Source organism: Coniosporium apollinis, assembly GCF_000281105.1.
Source record: "Coniosporium apollinis CBS 100218 chromosome Unknown supercont1.61, whole genome shotgun sequence".
Classification (NCBI taxonomy): Eukaryota; Fungi; Ascomycota; class Dothideomycetes; genus Coniosporium; species Coniosporium apollinis.
In genome coordinates, this window is record NW_006913323.1 from 1 (window position 1) to 22700 (window position 22700).

Here is a 22700-nt window from a genome sequence, read left to right on the forward strand (position 1 = left end):
CCCAGCACCTCCCCCGCCCCCAACTTCCCAGCAGGATCCTACTCCCTCCCCCTTTTCCTCGACGAAGTCGTCACAAACTGCACCTCGAACCCAGCAACCTGGGCCTGCTACCCATACACCACCTACGCCGACTCCCCCACAAACTCGCGCGCGACCTTCCAATGGATCATCTCCTCCACCGATTCCTCCTCCCAGCCATCAGAGAACTCCTACATAATCTCCAGCACCCCGAACCCGCTCACTCTCTCCATCCCACCCACGCCCCTCCGACTAGATTTCCCCGGCTTGCCGAATGAAGCCTTCAGCTTCTGGCTCTATCTCCCCAAGGAGGTGACGCCGCGCGTCGCCATCACCGACGACGGCGGCGCCGCGACGTGCTATTACGCCCGCACGACCTTCGAGGCGACGTTGTATACCAAGATGCCGAGGGAGTACCCGCCGGCCTCTGAGAGCGGGGGTGCAGGCGAGGCGTTCCCGGAGTGGCCGTTCGCCGTGAGTGTGAGGCAGGTCGCGGGCGGCGACGGAGGCACGCCGGAGTGCTATCGCATGGTGGATGGGCGGCGGGGGGAGCGGGTTGAGGGGATTACGGCGGGGGAGATGGATGGGGTGCGTGGGGCGTGTGGTTGTTCGTACAAGAATTATCTTGCGGTGGATTGGTGAGAGGCGTTAGGGGAGTTTTGGGGCAGAGTGGATCGCCTGGGAGGCGCGAATCACTCTTTTTCATTGCGTGTCTATGGATGTAGGGAACTTTGCTAGCGATTTTTGCGTTGGACGTGTTTGTCGGCTTGGCATTTAGCCTGGAGGGCGTTCGGAGTTCTCCAGGTTAGTTTCCGGGGCACTTTCCGCCCAGGTCAGAGTCATTCAGCTGTTCACGATTCCATTCACTTAGGATCCTCATTTCTGTGGATACTCCCCCGTCGGGGCATCCCAAATGCCCATGTTCAAGCAAAGTGTTATCCAAGCGGCCACGTGACGATCTTCTTCTATTCTCCTCGAGCCATCCCTCCCGAGGTCAGTTGAGCATACGCCCTACTTCGCATCCGCCTCCCCAACCACACCGGCATCCACCATCCCAACCTCCGCTTCAACCTCCCCATCCGCGTCCGCGTCCGTCATCTCCGTGTCTGCCTGTACCTCCGCGCTCTGAGCCGCGCCCGCTCTCCCCTCTTCCCTGCTCCCGTGTCCCTCACTCCTCCCCACCGCTCTCCCAACCGCCGCCTCCATATCTAGCTCCCCGCCCAGCGCCCGCTCCTGCGGTCCCATGTCCTCCATGCCGATCTCATTGGGGCCGCGTGCGTGAGGGTGTTCTTCTGGGTGTTCGTCTGCGTCGGTGCCGGCTTCAGGGGCGCCGTCCGCAATTGTTGATGAATCTGAAGTAGAATTGGTGCTGATACCAGTGCTGGAGAGCAGTGATCGGCGTGGTGAGGTCTGTGCGACGGGCACGACGCCCGCTTCTTGCTCCTGCCGCAAGAGCTCGCCCTGGGTCACTGCGCCGCCTGCGCGGAGGGACTCTTCTAACTCGCCCGCGGCGGGGGCTGCTGAGGGTGCCGGGTTGCTGATCGTCGTCGCGCTGGAAGTGGGGACTGCTGATGTCGTAGTGGTTGAGGTAGCAGTAGTGATGACGCCGTTCACAACCGTGACGGTCTCGATGCGACCCGCGCCATTGGGGCCATCGACAATATGGGAGCTCTCGGACTTGAGCTCGCTCTGACTAGGTCCACCTGCGCCGCCTGCCGCTGCCGCAACTGCTGACCCCAACCGCTCGTGGTCGGGTCGCAGCCAGGGGATCGGTGTGAGCAGTGCGCCGCCGAGACTTTCGTCGCTGCCCAGAGCTGCCGCGGCGCTATTAGAGACGGGGCTCGTGGTGCCGTTCAGCAGGCCGCCAGACGGGACAGCGGCTTGGGGGAGGGGGAAGACAGAGATACTGCTTGAGACGCAGACGACGCGGTCGAGGGCGCGGAGGTAGGGCGGGAGGAAGCGGTAGTGCTGCTTTGGGTTGAGGATCAGTTCCGCGAGGCGCTGGACAGTGTGTGGGGCCTGTTTGGGGAAGTTCTTGGTCAGGCTATCAACGATGGAGACGTAGAGGGGGCGCAGCTCGACGGGGAGGGCGGAGAGAGCGGAGACGAGATCGCTGTCAGGGGCGCTGGGGAGAGCTGGGGTGGATATGTCGGAGGACTGGGGGGTTCGCTGCGCAAAGGCTGGGACTGGCGGGCGCGGAGAGGGGGTTGCGGGCGGGGCATTCTCCTTGTCTGTGACGTGCGAGTCCTGGCTTGATGGTTCGTCTGCTTTGAGGGGCGATGCTAATATTGGCGGCGGTCGTGCTGGTGGGAGATCGGGCGCAGGGACGATTACGGCGGGAAAGTCGCGAATTGCCTGCACTTCGGTGAGCAGGGTCTTGCGACAGTCTAGGGTGAGGCCTAGCGAACATTCTCGAGTCGTGCTAGGACGTCCTCCAGAATGCGCGGCCAGTCGTCGCTGCGGGACTTGGTCAGCTTGCGAGTAGCTCTGAGATATACGGCCCTGACGCACGTCTCTATAGAGCCAAACTTTGCGGCGCTCTGCAGAAGTTCTTGGCCTATGAGTTATGTCAGGTGAATGAGCGACCACGCGATCAGGCAGGCAAGCAAGCAAAGAGAAGGAGTCTCACTCGAAACCATGGCTGCTCCCGAATCAGCAGAGGGTCGTGTGCAGACGCGTTTCGTGCAAGCGGAATGCGAAGGAGCGCGTCGGGGAAGCTTGTTGCGTCGGCGCCGCCGAAAGCTTTACGCATGCAAGTGTCAGGTTCGCCGACGGGCTGCCAAAACTGTCAAGCTTGGGGCTGATGGCAAAGCATCGAGCTCCCGCAAAAGGACTGCTCCCGCCCCTCTCTGCTAGTAACAGTTCAACCGCTGGAGGGCATGCAAATAATGGCCATTTGGCAGTCGACGGGAGTTTCCACCTGGAAGAGTTTCCACGCGCAGTTTGTGGCTGCGGCTCAGCCTTGCAGTTGCAACGGTCCACCTGGGCATGCGCAGAAAATAGGTGACCTACAAGCCTCACGCAGCTGCGCCTCAGGTGTCGGTCAGTGTCAGCCTCTCCCCATTTCGACCGCTGCGGTCAGGGCAATGGTGGAGAGCACCGTGTAAGATATGACATGTAGCATAATAGCCAGGAGTGCCGCTGGATACTCTTCTCCCTCTCAGCGCGCTGAAGTCTGCATCGAGAGCGCACAATCGCAGCACCAACCATCCACTTCAGTCCCCGTTCGAGACCCTGTGATTCCCCGAATTTAACGATTGGCAAACTCTGCGTCGCTTGTTCCCGCCGAGAGGGCCAACGTTACATACTTAGTTAACCAAACCAACGAAGCGCTCCAGCCCTGACAGCAGACAACTTCCCCACCGCAAACAACTCGACAGCCCTTCGTCGACACCTGACGGCCGCCTTCAACTGGAACCTGTCGTTTTTCGCATCAAATACCACCAGCATTTTGACCAGCATCTTCACCATCCTCAACGCCCGTTAGCGACACTCGTTTGAGCCAAGCCTGCCGCGCCGCCGTCCCCGAACTCCCTGCGTCCCCAATCCGACACCCCAGCCAGGCGCTGCTAGCAACACGCAGTGAGCAGCGGGCAGTGAGCGGTTGAGCACACGAGCTTGCCCAAAGATTCAGAGCCCTCTTCCTTTGGCTGTCCTTCTTTTTGATCAAACAAACACTTCCCGGACCAGTTCCTAGACTGCCGCACGACTTTGTCGCACGTCGCGTGCGACAACCTCCGTCTCAGCCGCACCCTCACGCCCACGCTCTCTCCCACGCTCTCTCCCAGCAGTACGAACTCTCGGTCCGCCGCCGCCGCGAGCGGCTTTCCCACCGCCAAAATTCACCAGCACGAGTCGAGAGCTTCCCTCCTCGGAGGTCAGCCTCTGGATCGGAACTACCACCCGTACACCCCCGGCGGCTACCACGACCGCGAAGGCCTCTCCAGCAGCCCCGGCGTCAGGCCGAGCCAGTCCGTCATGTACAAACCCAACACCGTCTGGACGTGGTCCTTCCTCATTATATCCATGTTACAGGCGCTGATAGCGCTGGCGTTGGAAGCGTACGTCTCTCCCCTCGGCCGCATGAACTAGCGCGCAGTGAGCGCTTGGGTGTTTGCTCTGAGATCGAGGAAGCACAAGAGCTGACCTAATGTGTGCAGCTATGTATTCGCCAGATTCCAGTTAGGCATCCACAAAGAAGCGAAGAAGGAGAGCGAGTCGAAAACAATACCGACCTACCTCGCCGTCTTCATGTTCGGCTACCTGTACCAGCTGGTTCTGGTCTATGACGCTCTGCGGCTCAAGAACACGATTCAGGTCATCGGGCTGTGCCTCTACAATGTCGGCATTCTGGTCTACGCATCCATCCAAATCGACCAGCTCCAGGACGCGGTGACGGCGCTCAACAAGTCGAGATTCATCGAGCCGGAGTTCTGGAAGGATGTGCAGCCGTTTTTGATCGCGCTGCCTTGTCTCATGGCCGTCGGGACGGTGTTGCTGTCCGTGGTTGCGTGGAAGCTATATGATGAGTTTGCGTGGACGATCTACAAGCACATTAGCGCCGATCTGAGGTTGAAGCGGAGATATTTGACCTACCAGGTAGGTTGCGCATGGCTCACAACAAGCATGTAACGGGACTGACGCCACACCACAGATTTACATCGCCCTTCTCAAGTTCGATTTCTTCTTCTTCCTCGGCTTTACCGTCCAGTTCCTCGTCGTAGTCGGCAACACGACCGACGCCGAGTTCTACCTCACTATCGCGGCCGTCCCCATCACAATCGTCTTACTCCTCCTCGCCGCGTACTGGACGCGCCGGGAGAGCGTCTTCGGCATGGTTTGCACAATCGTGCGTCCCCCCTTCCTGTCCCACATTCTGTCCCCAGCTAACCCCACCCCCCCCACACAGATAATTTACTTCGCAGCCCTGGCCTACTTCTTCTTCAAGCTAATCCGCATGTACACGGCCAACGACAAACGCCGCGCTGACTACTTCCCTGCGCGCCGCTCCCTGACCACCTTCGCGGTCATCACGATCCTGCTGCTGATCATCACGATCGCGGTCGCGTGCTCCTGCGCGAACAATTTCAACAAAGGGCTCAAGCCGCACATCTCGAAACGCAAGGTGCCCGATGTGAACGAACCAAAGTATTATCAGCAGACGGAGATGCCGACCTATGGGGGCGGGAGCGGGAGCGGGGGACAGGGCTTTGGGACTAGCCGGATGACTATTGATTAGGGAGGTGTAAGAACGGGGTAGTGGGGAGTGGGTTTTTTGTGTATTTGCCTTGGTTCATGTGGAAAGCGTAGCGTGATTCGACTGGAAAGTGAGGGGGCGTAGCGGCGAATACCATGTCGGATTGTTCCTTCTTGTGTTTTACTAGCGTTGTGAATGGAACGAGAGGGGGAGCGAAAGAGCTTTCTCCTTCTGTTCGAGCGATGATATCATCTGTCTCCATTTCTAAACGTTTTGTGTGTATCTGTCTGTACAAGAGAGAACTGTGAGGCCTCTACTTTTTCTTTCCCATGAAGTAGTCACAGGTCATGCGTGATGGGATTTCTCTCTACAGCCGCTACTCGGGACTCAATGTATCCACTCCGTTTCAAATCCTCTCTTTCTTCCAAGGGTGGAATGCTCATGATCGGCGCGGAGGCAATGGGCTGATGGCCGACGCCGAGTACAATAGGTCAGCAACCTGCAGCTCTGTAGACCGATTTGAGTAACAATTTGAGTGCGTGGTGTCCTCTGGAGAGACTCCGTGATCTTACTAGCTCCCCCCTTAGCCACTCAGACTACCAAAAATAGAGAAAGAGAGTGACTATATACACTCGATCATTACCGGATGCCTGCTTGTTGTTTGTACCGCACCAATCACAGTAGCCCTATGGGGTTCTCCCTCTCCACTTACCTTGACGCGCTACAACCGGTCTCTCTTCGACCTGCTCAGCGGAGCCTCTATTCAAACTTCAATCTCACAACCCACTACACAACCTACTGATCAATCCCCGGCAGGAAGCTCGACAGGATCTCTCATCGGCTCCTTAACATACTTCGTCACAGGGGTTTCCAGTTCAGCGTCCGCCTTTAACTGCGACATGTCTCCGGGCAATTCTTCACACGGAGGTTTTGCAGCCAGCCCCCTACATGCAGATTCACCAGCTAGCTCTTGAGCAGACGAACGCTGGCGGCGGTGTTTCCTTGATTTCGAGCGCATGATCCAGACGATTAGGCCGCCAATGATGGCCAAGCCCACCACGCCTCCGACCACGCCACCGACAATCTCAGCGGTGTTGCTGTCGCGGTGGGGCTCGGAGCTTGGGGGAACCGTTGAAGGATCACTCGTCAAATTCTTGGCCGCAGGACTCTCGGTCGGTGGAGGATTGAACATTGTCGAGATGGCAGGATGGGCAAAGCCCCCGAGCGGCTTCGTCATGGTCGCCTTGCCGTCTCCCCTACTACTGTGAGATAGCTGTCATGGATCACGGATTCAGGCACTCACGATCCACCAATCACCTTCACTACCTTCCGCGGGACCTGGTACGCTGGGGCGTAGGCATCGAAGAACGAGCCCCACGTCAGCGCAGTCAGATCGAATAGCGCCACACCTGCCCTCCGGTCGCATTGCAAGGTGGTGAGATTGGGTAATTGGCCGGTCGTTTCTACGCCGTACATGCTGGCGTCGAGCGACCCTCCCACGGCCATCATCTGGCGTTTGCCGGCTGTGTGGCATGTGTGTCCGAACCGGGGACTCGGCCCTTCGTAGACCTTTGTCCAGGTGAAGGATGGAAGGGACAGTACATAGACGTCGTCATACATGATCGATTGTATTGGATCGTAGCCCCCGTAGATATAGCTGTGATCGCGTCAGCCTTTAGTTCAAAGCCTCTCACCCCGCGCATACAAGTTGTGGCTCGAGTTGTCTTTTGAAGACTTTGTGCCTGGTAGAACGCAGAAATCGATGCGGGGAGGAGGCGTCTCGCCTGTGGTTGACTGGTTGACCCAGGTCACATTGTCCTCGCTGAACGTGTCGCATAAGGAGACGCTGCTGAAGTCAATCTAACAACGTCAGTGCTTAACCTAAAAGGTTCTCCATAACAGTCAGGTACCAGAATGCCATTTGTGAACGTGTTGTTTCTTTCATCCGCGCTCCGCATGCCGCCAAGGGCTATCAAAGTACCGTTCTTCGTCTTGCCGAATCTTGGGCTGTGGATCAACCCGCCGGCTACACGGGGAGCGCCCAGGGACTCTGTCGACACGTTCCTCGCGGTTTGTGTCACCAGGTCTACGATGGCCATTCCACCTAGGTAGGTGATTTGATTGTCCGTAGCGTTGGATAGCGTACCGCCCACGTACTCCGACGTGGTGTACAGCACATACGAAGAGCCTCGATCAACCTGTCCATTCAAGAAGAATCCAAGGCCAATCGGAATTGCTTCAGTCCATGCGCCCCAGTTCGGACGTCGAGGGATGGCATAAGATACGTCGTATTGGCCCCATGTCATCAGTGAGGTATCGTACGACCACAAGGAGTAGTCGTCAAAGCTAGGCGGTCGCCAGTCTGGGTCGCTTTGGTTGGCCAAGAATGTGGATCCGGCGAAGGTGTAGAGCCTCGAATCGTTGGCAAGTCCTCGCCACAGAGCCCCTCGAACCATGTTCGGAGGATTGGAGCCCATGGAACGGTCTCCGAACCTTCCGATTCTTTTTTCTGTAAAGTTGGTGGTCGCGTCCCACGAGTCGCTCATGTCAATTTCGAATATGTATTTGCCTGCATGTGCATGTAAGCCAGACTGCGGCTCTGAGAGCTGATGACTTACTAAACCCGAGCCATGTTTCTTCTTCGTTGCGAAACAGCTGCACTCCGCCGTCAACGAACACCGACTTGTCCCTGAGCATAGCTGAGATGATTAGAGTAAGGACGCGCATTTGACTATGAGGCTCAACTAACATGAATGATGCCAGCGCGTACACCTGTCACGCACAACGTCGAAGTCATCCTCCAAGGCCATACATCTCACGAGGAGAGAAAAGACAACAACGAGCAGGCAGAGCCTTGTTCGGCGGTCACTCGAATGAATCATTTTGCTATGATCGTATTCAGGAAGACTTGGAGGATGAGTAAAGTCTGGAGGTTTTTGGCTCAACAGCAAGCTGAGTGGGGAGTCCAGCTGGTGGTGGGATCAGCCAGCAAAGTCAATGGCCATCAACCCGCAGGGCTGATCAAACGGAAACAACCTAGCCATCTCCATGCGTTCCTCGTGGCTCGCTGCGACGAAACCATGTGGTGGCTAAGACTTGCTACATGGGCTCCCGTCAGCCCCAGACCATCCCTGCGGCCCCACGTTTCGCCTGATATCGAGTCTAAGCGGTGAAATCTGAGCTTAGCATTGCACTGCTTCCCCAATCCCAGTAGGTGTTGTGATACTCTGCACGGCTCGACAAGTTCAGCGAAAGGCTTTCGGTCACACCTCCACAAGCAATCGCTGGGATTTGCGTCCGAGAAGGCGTTCTCCGTTGATATGCCTCGGCAGATGGCGTTGGAAAAGGAAGATTCCGCGATATCTGAACATATACATGTTGATCTTGTTAGGCGCTATATTACAGTGATACCCGCGTAACATCTTGGAGCTGGAAAGGTCGTGAGGAGCGGGATCCGGCCATCGAAATAACATCGTTGGACAGCCTGGCTTGTAGTCGACTAGCCAAACAAGTCTCGAATACGAAACAGAAGATATCCACCAAAGCAAGGGGATCAGTCGTGGCACGCTATCAGCCCTATCGCCGTCTTTCAGCGGACGAATGTGATAGCCGTATTATGCTTGGCAATATCGCGAGCCATAGCCGCGCTGAGTGAGCGCAAACCCCTGTAACTCGCGCGATGTGGATTGGGCGGTCACTCCGTCCTGACTGGAAATACATACTATGATCTCCGATGAGACTAGCCACAAAATGCTCTCAGCCAGAAGCTGCAGCTCTTGAGCATGACGGTTAGAAGCAAAACCGCAGCCCGTGTCTTTGCCATTGGATCTGGTATCTTTTACCCGGGTTCCTCTTGTGACTGTACCGTCTATATCGACATTTGGCGATATAGTACCGTGACATGTCCAGCAGGTAATCCACATAAGTCAGTGGGCGATCAGGAAAGCTGCTTGTTAGGTGAGAAGAAGTACTGATCAAATTGCGTTCTATGCCCTGTAGGGATAGGGCTGCAGCAGCACCGCACCCATCACACGTTGCGTGATCCCGCACATGAAGGAGGTTGGGTGTCGAGGAATGGGGTCTCAGGGCTTGGCAAACATGTGGCATAAGCGCTGTGCGGCTATTGTGACTCCCGGGCCGCTCTAACCAACGGGTACTAGGTAAACCCTGGCAGTTTCAGACTATTTCCTATTTGTTAGATTCGTTGTTGCTCAGCAAAGGAATCATTCTGTACGCTTGCTCTTCTGTACGAGTACCAGCTCTGCCTTCATGTTTCCGTGGCGTGCCGAAGAAACTCTAGAAGGAACAAGAGATGATATCGGCAAGTATAAAGGGAAGCAGACGTAATGTCATCATTATGGGGACACCAACACTTTTACGGGGTAGGCGAGACGTGTGGTTGCTCAAACAGCTATCAGAAGGCGGTCCAATATATACCCTGTTTCTGGCACAGCACCTTCCAGCGGTGCGCAGGTACTACAAGAACTATGACTGTTGTCTGAGCTGGTCATTCGAGCAGTACCATATGAGTGACACCTATCTGAGCGAGCTGAGATTGTCGCAAAACTGTAACGAGGTGCTATCACCAGATAACGAGAAGTTACTGTGATGGTTGGGGTCCTGATCAAGGAGATAGGGAACAGTGCCAAGATACAGTCAACAAGGTGAGGATTGATATCACGTAGTGAGATCAGATCAAGTTACAAAGAATACTAGATTCTTATTTGAGTTGAGCACACCGTTCTAATGAGTGAGAACGGTGTCTCCTATATACTGCAGGCCGGGGCAGGTACCTCCGTACCTTGCTCTGCCTGCTCTGTCTGCTCTGTTCGTCTTGGCGTGCTCTGCTGCAGATCAGACAGAGCGCGCTAAGATTCGCAGAGCGCATCACGTGTCAGCCCGTGCTGGCCGGCGTACGACTGGTCCGCTGGCCCTTGTTCGTAACAAAAACATTTTAATGCACAATCCTAATGTGCTCGGGTCTCCAAAGAACGTTACGCGGTCGGGCCGCTTAATATTCGGACAGAATCTTGTGAGCAGTTCGATCAACCATAACACTGCAACGGCGATAGTTATAAACTTCATATTAAGGGAACTAGAGCTTTAGGATATGATCTTGATTTGATACAAAAGTTAGATCCTTAGAGCTATAGCTTCTATTATAGTTACTGTATTCTTTCTCTATATGACTAAAACATCCAAATACATATTCATAGTAGAGATGATATAAAACTACTTGATATTTATAGCTAGATACATAAAGCAGTATCGAATAAGTATTTAAGTTACTACTGCAACAGAAACTAAAGTGTGTGGTGCCCTATATAAGGCAAGATGGTTGATAAATAGTGCTGATGTTAGGTTTATTTGCATGCTCCGATGTCCATCCGATGTCCGAATATTAAGCGTGCCGACTAGTAGAGCCGCAAAGTTCACCGCTTCCTCTTTGGGCAAAGCGTTCCCCGTTCCCCGTTCCTGCGATCCGCAAGCTGTCTGCCCTGTGCGTCATGGCCTCAGTCAATCCCGAGAGTCTGTTTAGGAAACTCCGCAACGCGCTCGCCCTTCGCAGGCTTCCTCGACCGCTGCAATTCTTCTTCCCAGTACTCGAATAGATCTTCATTCTCAACTCACTTCCACTCATCCAACAGTAAAATTCCTCAATCTATCCTATCACAGTACACCTATATTCACGCCCCAGATCTGATACAAGCGGATAACATGGCGCTCCGCTGGTGAGCCTCCAGTGGCACTTTCTGTCTCCCAGCTTCCAGTTGCTGACATGACGAGCCCAGGTATCAGGCAAAGCTCGCTCAGCGCCCGCTGCTGACCCAGAGCGTGACGACGGCGGTAAGCCCACTTCCGCAAACCTGCCTCGAATCATCCCACTTGTCACTCTACCGGCCCGCCATATCTACAAATACATACACCCATACGAGGACAGGACGCAAAGGTATGAGGTAAAACTCAGCTAACGGCTCCGGTTGGGCCTCCAGGTCCTCTTCGCCACGGGCGACACCATGGCGCAACAAATCGTTGAGGGCGTCGGCCTTCAGAAGCACGACTTCGCACGTACAGGACGCATGGCTCTATACGGCGGCGGTTCGTACTCCGTCCCTCACCCGTTCACCACTCCTACATTACACTTACTACAGTCCCTAGCTCCAACCAAACTCAACACGCCTTCCACTTTTCAAAGCCTAGTAGACTAACATCCCATATCCTACAGCCATCTTCGGCCCTGCCGCTACAACTTGGTTCAAATTTCTCTCCACTCGCATCAACTTCCCCTCCCGCCCGAATGGCACAATCGCCGCTCGCGTTGCCGCCGATCAGATGTTCTTCGCACCGACCAACCTGTTCATCTTCCTGAACAGCATGGCGCTGATGGAGGGCAGCGACCCGAAGAAGAAGATTGAGAGCACATACGGGCAGGCGCTGACCAAGAACTGGATGGTTTGGCCGGCGGTGCAGGCGGTAAACTTCAAATATGTGCCGTTGGAGCATCGGGTGCTTGTTGTCAATGTGGTTTCACTGGGTAAGTGGTTTATCTGCTTTTACAACCTCTATTAGACAGAATGTACTGATACATTCGCCAGCATGGAACTGCTACCTCAGCTACCTAAATAGCCAGGGCAGTAGCAGCGGCGGTAAACAGCTACCCGAGGACGCCGTTGAGGCCCCCATGGCTTGAGAAACTTCCTTCGCTCACTCCCGTTTCGCAGGCCCCTTTCAGGGACCATGCGCCTTTCATGTATGACCTATGAGGTATGAGCACTACTATTGGTCAATCGCGGATGCGTATCACGCGCAACAACCGGCACCACACTTGTCGATGGCAGTAGAGAGGGTATGCAGAGACAGCCCCAGGGCTGGGTTTTGCCTGGTCTGAAGCTCGGCATGGGAGTTCAGCATGAAGTCAAGCGTTTGGGTCACTCACCTATATGGAAATGACGGGCATTCTGAGAGACCAGGTGTAGATGGAAGATTGGCGTTTGTAGACACAATGAGATACCCTAGACGAATCCACACTTTTATGTTCCATCTGCTCTCCTTCCGATGACTACCACTATATATTACCGAAGGATACTGTCGACCCTTTTGAATGCTATCCCCACGCAGAATTACTTCCATGCTCGAAGATGTCTTATATAGCCCCCATGTCTGGTCCTCTACCCTTTATGCTAGAAGTCAAAGTCTTAATGCGGAACACCAAGCATGCGCAACATCGGTACCTACCTTAGTGCGAGCGGCTAGCAGCACCAAAGCGCAAGGCAATCATGGAACCCTGCCACAACACCGAGGTCAACAACATCACTATCCCCCACCTCACTCGATAAGGTATCCTTACTCGCCCTTCTATCTACATAGTAACGATAATGTTCCGCTTCTCAACACCGACTGCTGCTCCTCCTAGCCTCGCCCTTTTGTCGCGGTAGCTATGCCACAGTGTATACTCCAGGCCTCCCACAGCATTCCTCAAACTCAATGTTGTTGCGGGAAGGACGATTGCCCGTACTTGGCACATACCAGCACGCTTCTGGAAGGCCTCGAGCGCGACGTCCAGCTCGCCGCCCAGCTTGGTCAGGTATGCGCCTGCCTCTTCTTTTGGCGTCCTCGATAAAATCTGCCGAGCTTCAGTGAGCCGTTACGAAGCGCTCCGTATCCCGTCCATATCCTTTCAGGGTTTCTGCATCGCTAGAGGCACAGCATGAGTCTAACATTCGCGTTACAGGCCCTACTCGTCCGCCATGAGTCCTACATGGCAGATGCCGAGCAGGAGCGGGTGCGGATGAGCGCGACGATTGAGCAGCTGGAGCGCGACAAGAGGGAGCTGGAAGCCAGGAATGCGCAGACGATCGAAGAGAACAGATCATTACTCGATCAGCTCGAGTATCTTAACAACACCGTCTCGGAGTCCGACGATCATATCAAGTCTTTGACCGCTACGCTAAGGTCCACGCAACAAGAGCTCCAGAGATTGACACTCCTTGAGTCGCGGACCAGAGCGCTGGAGCGCCAGTTGGCGGAGCTGGAAACCGAGCAGGCTAGTCTCCATGAGACGCTGGCGATGACCACCGAGAACGAACGAAGCGCCGTAATGCGTTGGCGCAAGGCGGAGCGCACGATCGCAGAGCTACAGGACCAGGTCGACCGTATCGAGCGCGAGGCCAGAGAAGAGCGTGAGCGACATGTCGAGGCGGTTGGTCGCATGGAGTGGAGAAGAGCTGTGGAGCAGGAGCTTGAGGCGGATGCTGGGAAGGGGAAAACGGGTGGCATGAGCAAGAACCGTGGCGATGTGGTATCGCACTTCGTCAAAGACATCTTGCAGGACAACGCGAACCTGCAGCTTGGCGTTGTGGAACTAAGGGAACTGCTGCTAAACTCGAATGAAGAGGTGGAGAGACTGCGAGAACAGCTCATGCTGCATCAGCCAGTCGGCTACAGCGCAGATGGCAACCAAACACCAACGCTTCGGGAAGAGCTCGGGTTTGAGCCAGTCTTGAACCAGGCCCTGCATGTGCACCACCACTATCACGCGCCAGCAACCGCTCCTGGGCCTGAAATTGCAAGGGGCAGGACCACCGTCCAGCGTCGTGTAAAGAAGAAACGGAACGTTGCATCTCCAGGCATCTTCAGTCCATCCGGACAGCATATACCGCGCTCCGAAGCCCCTGCTTTCGGGCGAACCGCTCCGGCCTTGACTCCAGCAATAGCGACTCAGACGGCAGTCACGACTCCACAGCGAGCGCTGGGGAAGGACCGCTGGTCTACACAATCCAGTCAGACCGGACCATCTGTGGCCTCATCAGTTCCGAGCTCCCCCTACGCCTCCACGAATCGCACCTCGTCATTTTTTGACCGAGTCTTCAGCGACGCTACGCAGGACTCTTCAAGCCCAACGAGTCCAGATGGTAGCGAACCCCCGGATTCTCCTGTGTTTGAGCCACTACAGATCAAGTGCGGATTGACGGGACCACTGTGTGGCTTTTCCGCTCCAGGGCGTGACCAGCTGGCGGAAAGTGCAGCGGAGCCTGCAGAGGGGATTGCAGACGGCCCCTTGAATGAGCTGCAGACGCAAGCAGGCGCCGACAAATCAGTCTCACTCTCTACGCCAAAAGTGCAGGCCACCATCCCAGAAGAGACCTCAGATGTACCAGAGCCTGAACCACCGCCACCCCCCTTCCAGGACCTCACCGGCAGCACAGACTATCACACACAAATCCGCACCACCCGCCCACCCCTCCGTCGCGCCGCCTCCCACGAATCTCTTCTCTCCCTCCACTGTCTCGACATCCCGACCCTCCCCTCCCGGCCTCCTTACCTACTCGCAACCTCTAGCTTCACCTTCAAACCCAGCATCGCTCCCGTCTCTACAGCGGCAGCGCTATCAAGCGGTCCCATTTTGAGTGCCACGACCGCTACGGCCGCCAGACCAGCTGTACCACGCAAAAGCGACGCCCGCTCGCTATTGCTCGCCGGCGGGGCGGTAGAGCAGCGCGGAGGCGTGAGGAAGAGGGGCAGCGATAGGACGCTCGGCCAGAAGGTTGGAGGGTGGGTTTGGGGACGGTGGAGTGGGGGTCCTGCTTCCGCTCCTGCTCCCGCTTCTACCCTTGTGAGGGTGGCGGCAAGTGCAAGTGAGGCGTCTGTTCGTAAGGAGAACACGTCTGCGACGCCTGGCACGCCGGTCAAAGTGGCGCAAGGAAGAGCGGCAGCGCAGTCGTTGCCAGACAAGGTCCCACGGCCGAGACCTCTGGGCGTAAATCAGAGCGGTTCGGTTCTGGGCCTCGGTTCGCCGCTCAAGGTGCCGTGTCAGGTCACGGTCGAAGGACTGGATGTTGAGGCGTTGCGGGAGAGTCTAGGGGATGGGTGAGAGGTCAAGGCTTCTGTATTGGGATAGTATGGTGCTCGGTCGTTCGTATGAGTCTTAAACTCGGTTGCTGGGCTGGTGCGATGGTTTGCAGCCGTTTGCTTTCCGCTTTGTTTGGGTGTAGGGAAGAATGGCTGGCTCGAACGGATTGAATTGAGGTATATTCCTGATGATGTCACGTGACCATATTTGTCTCAACTGACGCGAAACTTCGGAGATCCACTATGTTAGTGTCCCGCTACTGTTAAGGCACCTGAATATCTCGAATAGACAGCGCCCTCGATTCTCTACACCTATACCAGCCAAGTAAGATTACATACAAGACCGCCGACAGTTGTTCCTGTGAGATCGAGAGTAGCACTGAAGGAGTGGCCCTGACGTGATCTTACTTAAAAGCAGAAGACCACCCAGAGGCAAGAAAGAAAGACCGGATAAAATGAGGGCAAGCCGATATAGAACGCTGCCGAGATCTCCTGGAGATGAAGATAACGCCATTTCAACCATGCCATTCCATCCATGCACCGAAGCCATTCCGATCATAGCGGCGGAGGCCCGTTCCCGTTCCCTCGTTCCGTAATCCGACAGCGCCATGTCTCATATGCATTTGCCGTACTACATCTGTGCCCTCGTCGCCTGTACGCCAAAGCTTCGCCAAAACTCAGAGGGCATCAGCCCTCGAGTGAATACACACATCTCCTGTCCTATAGTTCTTGTGATAGCCCCCCTACAGATGCTGACCGATTACTGCCATTTCGTGCCACGCCGGGCCGGGGGTTGCTGTGAGCGTCCTTCTCTTGTAATTGCGCCAAGACCGAAAAGCAGGGAGAGTTCGTTACCAGATAGAGAAACTGTATAGATACACCGGAACAGGAAGCCCAAAGACCATTCCAGATTTTCCTTACGCCTTACGCCGCGTCCTTCAGGTGGGATGGAAAAGGCACCGGCGTGGGTGCAGCACTTGGCGCGGAGAGGCTAAGACACCTGGCTCAGACGCCGAGTCGGAGAAAAAAATATTCAGTACGCTGCGCCCCTCAAGCTGGATACCGACGCCCGATGACCAGTCAGGGATCTGTTCTCAAAGGATTCACTCCCAAGTGTCTCGACACTCATAGGCTGCTGTGATTGTGGCTGAGCGATCGGGGCGTAGCGTTGACCGCTGACGAGTGTATCGTCGGTTGGTGAGCTTGCTCCGGTAGAATCATGCCTTGAAGAGCTGTTGGCTGAATAAGTGTACATGTTGGAAGTGTCGCTTCCTGAACTCGCCGTGAGCATGGCGCTGGAAGGGCCGGAAGATCTCCCGCTGAGCAAAGGTGCAGGCATGGAACTGGCCGTTGAGCTGTAGCCTAGCGACGGGCCAGTCGTTGGCGAGTGCTCAGGGCTGCTGGTGATCGGGATATATGCCATACCGCTGGCCTCGGGGATTGAGGACGAAATAGAAGATCCTTTAGCTGAAGACTGTGCCATGACGTCTATCGATCCCTGACGTTCGTTGGGTGCCACACCCTCTTGGTTCCATGCCATGGCGGCCCGGTTGTAGTTAGCAGCAGCGTTCGGGTCGCTTAGACCTGTGCTTTGAGTCGACAGCAGCATGCGGGCTGTCAGGCCGTCAGTCATTGACGAGCCTTGCATCCTGTTGGCTGTTGGCATAGGTAGCTGTCTGCCTGTGAGAGCAGACTGCAGCGAGGTCATGCCGAAAGGAGAAGTGCTTTCGGTGGTGACAGTAGGCTGTCGAGTGACCGGCGTGGTGAAATATGCCGAAGGAGCTGAGGAGTAAGCCGCTGCGCTCTCTTGGTCAAGATAGATCCCAGACGGGTTCATCGATGGTCTGGATCCTAAGCCGTAGTTCCTCGCATCGTTGCTGCCATCATGGCTCCCATAGAGGCCAGACATAGTGCTCTGGCCTGGCAGATAGCCTGATGACTGGAGACTATAGGACTCGACAGAGGATTCCTCGCCATAGGGGTTCGAGCTCCAAGTGGGCGGGTACACTGTTCTTTGCGCTACCATAGGGTACTGCCCGACCAGTTTTGCCTGCGCTGGAAATGCGTTTGGTAGTCCATGCATTGTGCCCATTGCGTGATACGGCGCAGTTCCGTAGGCACCGTAATGACCAGTCAGACCTTGAGGTCCCACTGGATGTGCAGATGGCGTCTCGAACGAGCCGACAACAGTGCCGACCTGAACCGATGTCAGTACATAGATTTCAGCCACTCGAAAGGGGGACGTACCCTGTGAAAGGTACAAGCATGGATATCTGCACCAGCTGTTCGACAGTTCTGGCAGCCTTGTCCATTGCCTGGATCACCACTACACCGAATTTTCCGCTTCCGGCATCGGCCACACTGCAAATTTGGAGTACTGGTTAGTACTACAGCTGAGAAAGCGGACGCTGCTATCCAACCGTCGTCCTCTGTCCATGCCTTGCGTGGTGCACCGATGGCATCGAATAGATCTCAGGAAGTCCTACTTACAGCTACAGCGATGCGTCGTCTGGGTGGGTTGTTGCCCATCTCCTGTTCCGGTGCTTGCGGTGGACTCTGATCTTGTCGCGAGACGGGACATGCTCGAAAGTCTTGACGATTCGAGTGAGAGAGAGACATTGGTAAGCTCCGGTCGTTGTAGTATGGTCCGAACGAGCCCAGCGGAGAACAGCGGCCGAATCGCTCAAAGTCGTTAGAGCCGTAAAAGGCGCGGGTCATGCTCAACATCTAGACAACCCTCAGAAAGGCATCAAGGGAAATACAACTAATGCTCATCCGCTGACAGAGAGAGGCAGGTTTTGCAAAAGACGGTGAGAAAGGGTGTTTGCTTGCAACGTGAAGTGCAGAATATACCTTCAGTCGCCGAAGATGCACTCAGGGTAATCTTTCCCTCGTCGAAGCGTTGGTTCCAGTACAGACTGGAACAATCTGCAAGTGCTGAATATTGCAAACGGAGAACAAAGAAACGGCACGGCTGGAAACTGGCGGTTGGATGATATAGCAAGAGCGTCAAGAGTGCCTCTCGCCATTTAAAAATGCCTGCAAGTCTTGTTTCTGGGCTTTTCGCCATCAACGTGGTCGAAGAATGTGAGCCGTCAGCTTTCCAGTCTGCCTGCTTATGATCAAGCAACTCTGAGCCCTTTCTCTGCCTACTCCGATTCTCCTCTGGAGAACCGTTCTGAAGTGGGTTCGCTCTTGTTGGACACAAGGGGTGGAGCAAACTAGTCATGGGGAGTTGCAGGAAGACGGAATCTCGGGTGGCTGCTTCACCTCTCTGTGTACCTAGAGGCTCGAACGCCGTCAAGGCCAAGCCCGTTGTTGTTTGCGCCTTCTCACAAGGCTAAGTGGAACGTGCCACAGCCAGCTCTTGCATATCTGTCTCCAGCGGTTGGAACGTGCGAGGAATACAAGCGGAGCCTTTGACCTGAAGCGTATTCGAATTTATTGACACGTCTTTAGGTATTTCAATCAGCCTCCCAAATCGGCTTCTCTCGATCACATTGCCGACATGTCTCCTGTGAAACGAAGGACAACTGGGTCGGACCAGAGAGGCGCAGCTCTTGCTCGGACGCATCTGGGACACACTGCTCAGCGTCTCGTCCTCCAGAGTTCATGTAGAGGATCAATCACTTGCGTTTTGATCAGCCGGACTTGTGCCACGGCAGATCAGCACGAGCGATGCAGTGGAGAACTAATTGCTGCGATCCGGTCAGCGTGCCTTAGCCACACCTGGCACCGTTGCAAAATGATGAAACAGAGCGAAGATGGTAGGACCCCTCAATTTCATAACAGCAGAGCTGAGTGTTTGAACGAAAACGGGACGTCCTTGACGATCACCGATGGCTGGCAAATGCTGACACGCTGGTTTGAAAGTCTGATCTGATTCAATCCTTTGTTGGCGCAATACCCTGCCGGTAGCAAACGCAACTCCAGATGCTGATCGATTGATGGGCTTCGCAAGCTGCTGTTGGCCCTGGGCCGCCTGGCCTGCGGGTCCACCCATGAACCGGGTCGCGCCAGTCCCCTATGCGAGCTCTCTGTAGGTTCTCGACCCGCTAACCGATTGCCCTTGACTATCATGGGGTCTCAGGCGCTCTTGCTTGCGTGTCGGCTCAAAACAAAGCCCGACCTCCAACTTCCACTGTCAGCAGCACCATGACGATTCAATCTGCGTAAGGATACTGGCGGTAAAACATTCCTTGCTCGATCGCCCTCTATTCTATTGGCACCGTGCCAAACAGGGGTTCGGACGGCTGCGCGGTCCCGACCAGTAGCCTGGATACCTGCACGCGCCGTAGAGGGCCAGATTGGGTGGATGTCACGCTTGGCGACTTACCCGAGCGATACTGATAGGATACCTAGGTTGATGCCAAACTGCCTAACAGCCAAGCATTGAGTGGGTTTTCCAAGAAAGGTGAGCCCATCAGGAAGCCCGTCCTAATGGGGCCAACGTGGGGTGAGGAGGGAGACTCAAGTGGTCGTTATCCGATTACGGTGGTAATTAGGTAAGACGTCCGATGGCGTTGCGATGACCTGCAACTTTGGATTGACGAGACGTCGCGTTCGGCCTCGCAACTTCTCGATATGTCCATCTTTCCTGACCTGCAAGACCGTGGGGTCATCTAATCATGACAACTGAGGATGTAACAACATGGTCTTCTTTCCGTATTGCGTGCTCTCGCCTCAGAGCCAATAGAGAACGTTTCGAGCGGACGCGCATCTCTCCAAGCCTAATCTTGACTAAACAATGGATGCGCACTTGTCGCACACAACCTATATCAGACCGATATTATACCTTAGGCGCCACCGCCTCCGGTCAGAGAGAAGTGGCCCCTTGTCTTTCAACAAAACGTTGTTCATGAACGTAAGTGGGACAAACATCCCAACACTTACGACGCCGAGTATCGCGTGCATCTGCTTCAGATGATGCAGAATCAACCTGTCAAAAGCGCGGTAGCACGTGGCTGAAGAATTCGAGAGGAGGCTTGTTCAGATCATCACAAAAGAATGGAAGGAAATAAGAAAGAAGACCTAGCAGCCATCGGAGCTAACGAATAGGTGGCTGATACCACTACAGCAGTAGCTGTTGCGGCAGCAGAGGGGGCTCCATGCAAATCGAGAACAGCATCCCCTGCCTGGGCCGTACAACCTGCAGGTGGTGTCCGGCTATCATGCGATGAGGTCGAAGTGCTGCAGTGCTGCATTGCAATGCCAAGCCTAGGCGGTTCCTCAGGTACGAGACCTGGCGAGAGGACCGTTCCGCTGTTTGGCCCGGCCATATGCCGTAGGTAAGATGCACCAAGGTACTTTGAGAATGCCGAACGGCTCTGAGAGCGATCAGATCGATGATGCGGCAAGCTGATGGGCTTTGCAGAACGGAGTCCTTGGTCTGGTATGTGTGGGTGCGCCCTCGGCATGCGTTATGTCCGCGGAAGATGCAGCCACGGAGAGGATCCGGACAGCAGCACCGCAGCTGAACGCTGCAAGTGACAGGTAGAGCTCGCCCTCAGGCAGATCATCGCGGTCGAATGCAACAATGCGCCGGATGATGTACATAAGCTCCGCCTTGGTTGTGTTTGGTCAGTTAGGTGCCGGCCCCGCAGTAGGGCGCCGTGGGCGCCTTTAGGGTTGAGTCTCTTCCAATAGGGTGCACGGCGCACGAGCTGAAGGCCAAGGGGCGGTCGGTGTACAGTAGCAGGCCAGGCTCGGAGGTACCTTACCGCGCATGTTTTCGAAATATGACACTTCTTGCGTCCGTGTTTGACTCGCTTCGACGACGAAGGGTGCGAGGGAGGAAGGAGGAAGTGAGATACGACTCAGAAGGAGGTGCAGCGGCTGGGCAGCTCGTGACTGCGGCCCGCCAACCCACTTAGTTACTTGCTTAGTCGACTTCCAGCTTGCTCGTGGGACGGGCCGGTACGCGCCCGGCGACCTCCCGCATTGTGACAGTGTGACAGAACTTCCAAGGTTGCCTTAACCCGAGCCTTACCCGCGGAGCCGCGCGCGTCAACGCCAACATCATCCGTCCAGTCTGCGACCCTCCACCATGTCGGTGCTCGTCGAGACGTCCCTTGGGGAGCTAGTCATAGACCTTCTGGTCGACGAGGCGCCAAAGTGCTGTGAAAAGTAAGCCACATCCTTCCCTACTCCCCCACATCCCACACGTACGAAGAACGCTGAGCATGAAACTAAGACATGCGACCTTACTTCTAGCTTCCTGAAGCTATGCAAAGTCAAGTATTACAACTTCGCCCCCATCTACGGCGTGCAGAAAGACTTCTCCTTCCAGACCGGCGACCCCATCGGCCCCGGATCCAAGGATAGCGATGGCGGATCCTCCATCTGGGGCCTGCTCAACGGGCCGTCCAGGAAGACGTTCAAGCCGGAATTCCACAAGAGGCTGAGACATGCCGAGCGAGGCACCGTGAGCATGGCTACGGCTCCGGCGCCCAACGACCCTGATGGACGCCTGGCGGGCAGTCAGTTCATCGTGACGCTGGGAGACAACTTAGATTTCCTGGATGGGAAGGCGGCGATCTTCGGCAAGGTCGTCGAGGGCTTCGACACGCTTGAGAGAATCAACGGCGCCTTTGTAGACGACGAAGGACGTCCACTCAAGGACATCCGCATACGGCATGCCCACGTTCTCGAAGACCCATACCCCGACCCAGACGGCCTTGTCGAGCCACCCGAGAGTCCAGTTCCATCCCAAGCACAGCTCGCGACTGTGCGAATAGCAGACGACGAGGAGATTGACGAGAATGCCGACCCAGAAGAAGTCGAGAAGCGGCGGCGAGAGGTGCGTGCCGTACCCTCCCCACCACCTCCCTCACTCAGCTAACCCTCGCCTCCCAACTTCAGCGCGAAGCCCGCGCGCAAGCCCTAACTCTCGAAATGGTCGGCGACCTCCCCTTCGCCGAGATCGCCCCACCCGAAAACGTCCTCTTCGTCTGCCAACTCAACCCGGTAACCACCTCCGACGACCTCTCCCTAATCTTCTCTCGCTTCGGTTCCATCCTCTCCTGCGAAGTGATCCGCGACCGGCGCACGGGCGACAGCCTCCAATACGCGTTCATCGAGTTCGCCGACCGCGCGAGCTGCGAGCAGGCGTACTTCAAGATGGACGGCGTGCTGATCGATGACAAGCGCATACGGGTTGATTTCAGCCAGAGTGTGAGTCGGCTGCCGGAGAGCTGGAGGGAGAGTGGGAGTTTTAAGAGATGGCAGGAACGAGGGAGGGGTGGGTTTGGGGGCATTGAAGGGTTGGAGAAACGAAGGCAGTATCGGAATGAGGATGCGCCCAGGGCGAGGGAGGGGCGGTATGGCTATGTCTTCGATAAGGGGGAGTCGAGGAGGAGGGATGAAGGGGGAAGAGGGGGGAGGGGCGGTGCGAGAGAGCGGAGTAGGAGTAGGAGTCCGAAGGGTGAGAAAAGGGATCGTGACGGTAGAGGTGGAAGGCGCGAGGATTATCGGGATGGAGGAAGGAGGCAAAGGAGTCGGAGTAGGGAAAGGCGGAGAAGTAGGAGTAGGGAGCGTGATCAAGGCCGAGGTTATCGTGGTCGACGGTAAGAGTGGCCGCTTGCTTGTGGGATGCATGAACGAGGAGACTGCCTGGTCATATCACTCAAGTACTTCG

At 55.7% G+C, this 22700-nt stretch overlaps 8 protein-coding genes across 8 annotated transcripts; 5 read left to right on the forward strand and 3 right to left on the reverse strand.

Annotated features, from left to right (window-relative positions):
• Positions 1-31: 31 nt before the first annotated feature.
• On the forward strand, positions 32-660 carry W97_08688 (uncharacterized protein; the record flags this gene model as incomplete). The annotated part of the gene is made up of 1 exon (XM_007786555.1): positions 32-660. A coding segment is annotated over one exon (629 nt), but the record flags the coding sequence as incomplete, so codon positions are not given.
• A 369-nt stretch (positions 661-1029) lies between these two features.
• W97_08689 (uncharacterized protein) lies at positions 1030-2657 on the reverse strand (the record flags this gene model as incomplete). The annotated part of the gene is made up of 3 exons (XM_007786556.1): positions 1030-2373; positions 2427-2575; positions 2648-2657. The coding sequence occupies 3 exons, from the start codon at positions 2655-2657 to the stop codon at positions 1030-1032; spliced, it is 1503 nt and encodes a 500-aa protein (XP_007784746.1).
• A 1339-nt stretch (positions 2658-3996) lies between these two features.
• On the forward strand, positions 3997-5257 carry W97_08690 (uncharacterized protein; the record flags this gene model as incomplete). The annotated part of the gene is made up of 4 exons (XM_007786557.1): positions 3997-4079; positions 4179-4617; positions 4673-4867; positions 4928-5257. The coding sequence occupies 4 exons, from the start codon at positions 3997-3999 to the stop codon at positions 5255-5257; spliced, it is 1047 nt and encodes a 348-aa protein (XP_007784747.1).
• Positions 5258-6017: 760 nt separating this feature from the next.
• Positions 6018-7912, reverse strand: W97_08691 (uncharacterized protein; the record flags this gene model as incomplete). The annotated part of the gene is made up of 5 exons (XM_007786558.1): positions 6018-6471; positions 6519-6872; positions 6921-7075; positions 7126-7784; positions 7834-7912. 5 exons carry the CDS (start codon positions 7910-7912, stop codon positions 6018-6020), a joined length of 1701 nt encoding a protein of 566 aa, XP_007784748.1.
• A 3320-nt stretch (positions 7913-11232) lies between these two features.
• Positions 11233-11906, forward strand: W97_08692 (uncharacterized protein; the record flags this gene model as incomplete). Its single annotated transcript, XM_007786559.1, has 3 exons — positions 11233-11314; positions 11442-11750; positions 11812-11906. 3 exons carry the CDS (start codon positions 11233-11235, stop codon positions 11904-11906), a joined length of 486 nt encoding a protein of 161 aa, XP_007784749.1.
• Positions 11907-12923: 1017 nt separating this feature from the next.
• Positions 12924-15086, forward strand: W97_08693 (uncharacterized protein; the record flags this gene model as incomplete). The annotated part of the gene is made up of 1 exon (XM_007786560.1): positions 12924-15086. The coding sequence occupies one exon, from the start codon at positions 12924-12926 to the stop codon at positions 15084-15086; it is 2163 nt and encodes a 720-aa protein (XP_007784750.1).
• A 1011-nt stretch (positions 15087-16097) lies between these two features.
• W97_08694 (uncharacterized protein) lies at positions 16098-17593 on the reverse strand (the record flags this gene model as incomplete). The annotated part of the gene is made up of 2 exons (XM_007786561.1): positions 16098-17261; positions 17555-17593. The coding sequence occupies 2 exons, from the start codon at positions 17591-17593 to the stop codon at positions 16098-16100; spliced, it is 1203 nt and encodes a 400-aa protein (XP_007784751.1).
• Positions 17594-21110: 3517 nt separating this feature from the next.
• On the forward strand, positions 21111-22633 carry W97_08695 (uncharacterized protein; the record flags this gene model as incomplete). The annotated part of the gene is made up of 3 exons (XM_007786562.1): positions 21111-21190; positions 21278-21863; positions 21926-22633. The coding sequence occupies 3 exons, from the start codon at positions 21111-21113 to the stop codon at positions 22631-22633; spliced, it is 1374 nt and encodes a 457-aa protein (XP_007784752.1).
• Positions 22634-22700: the final 67 nt, after the last annotated feature.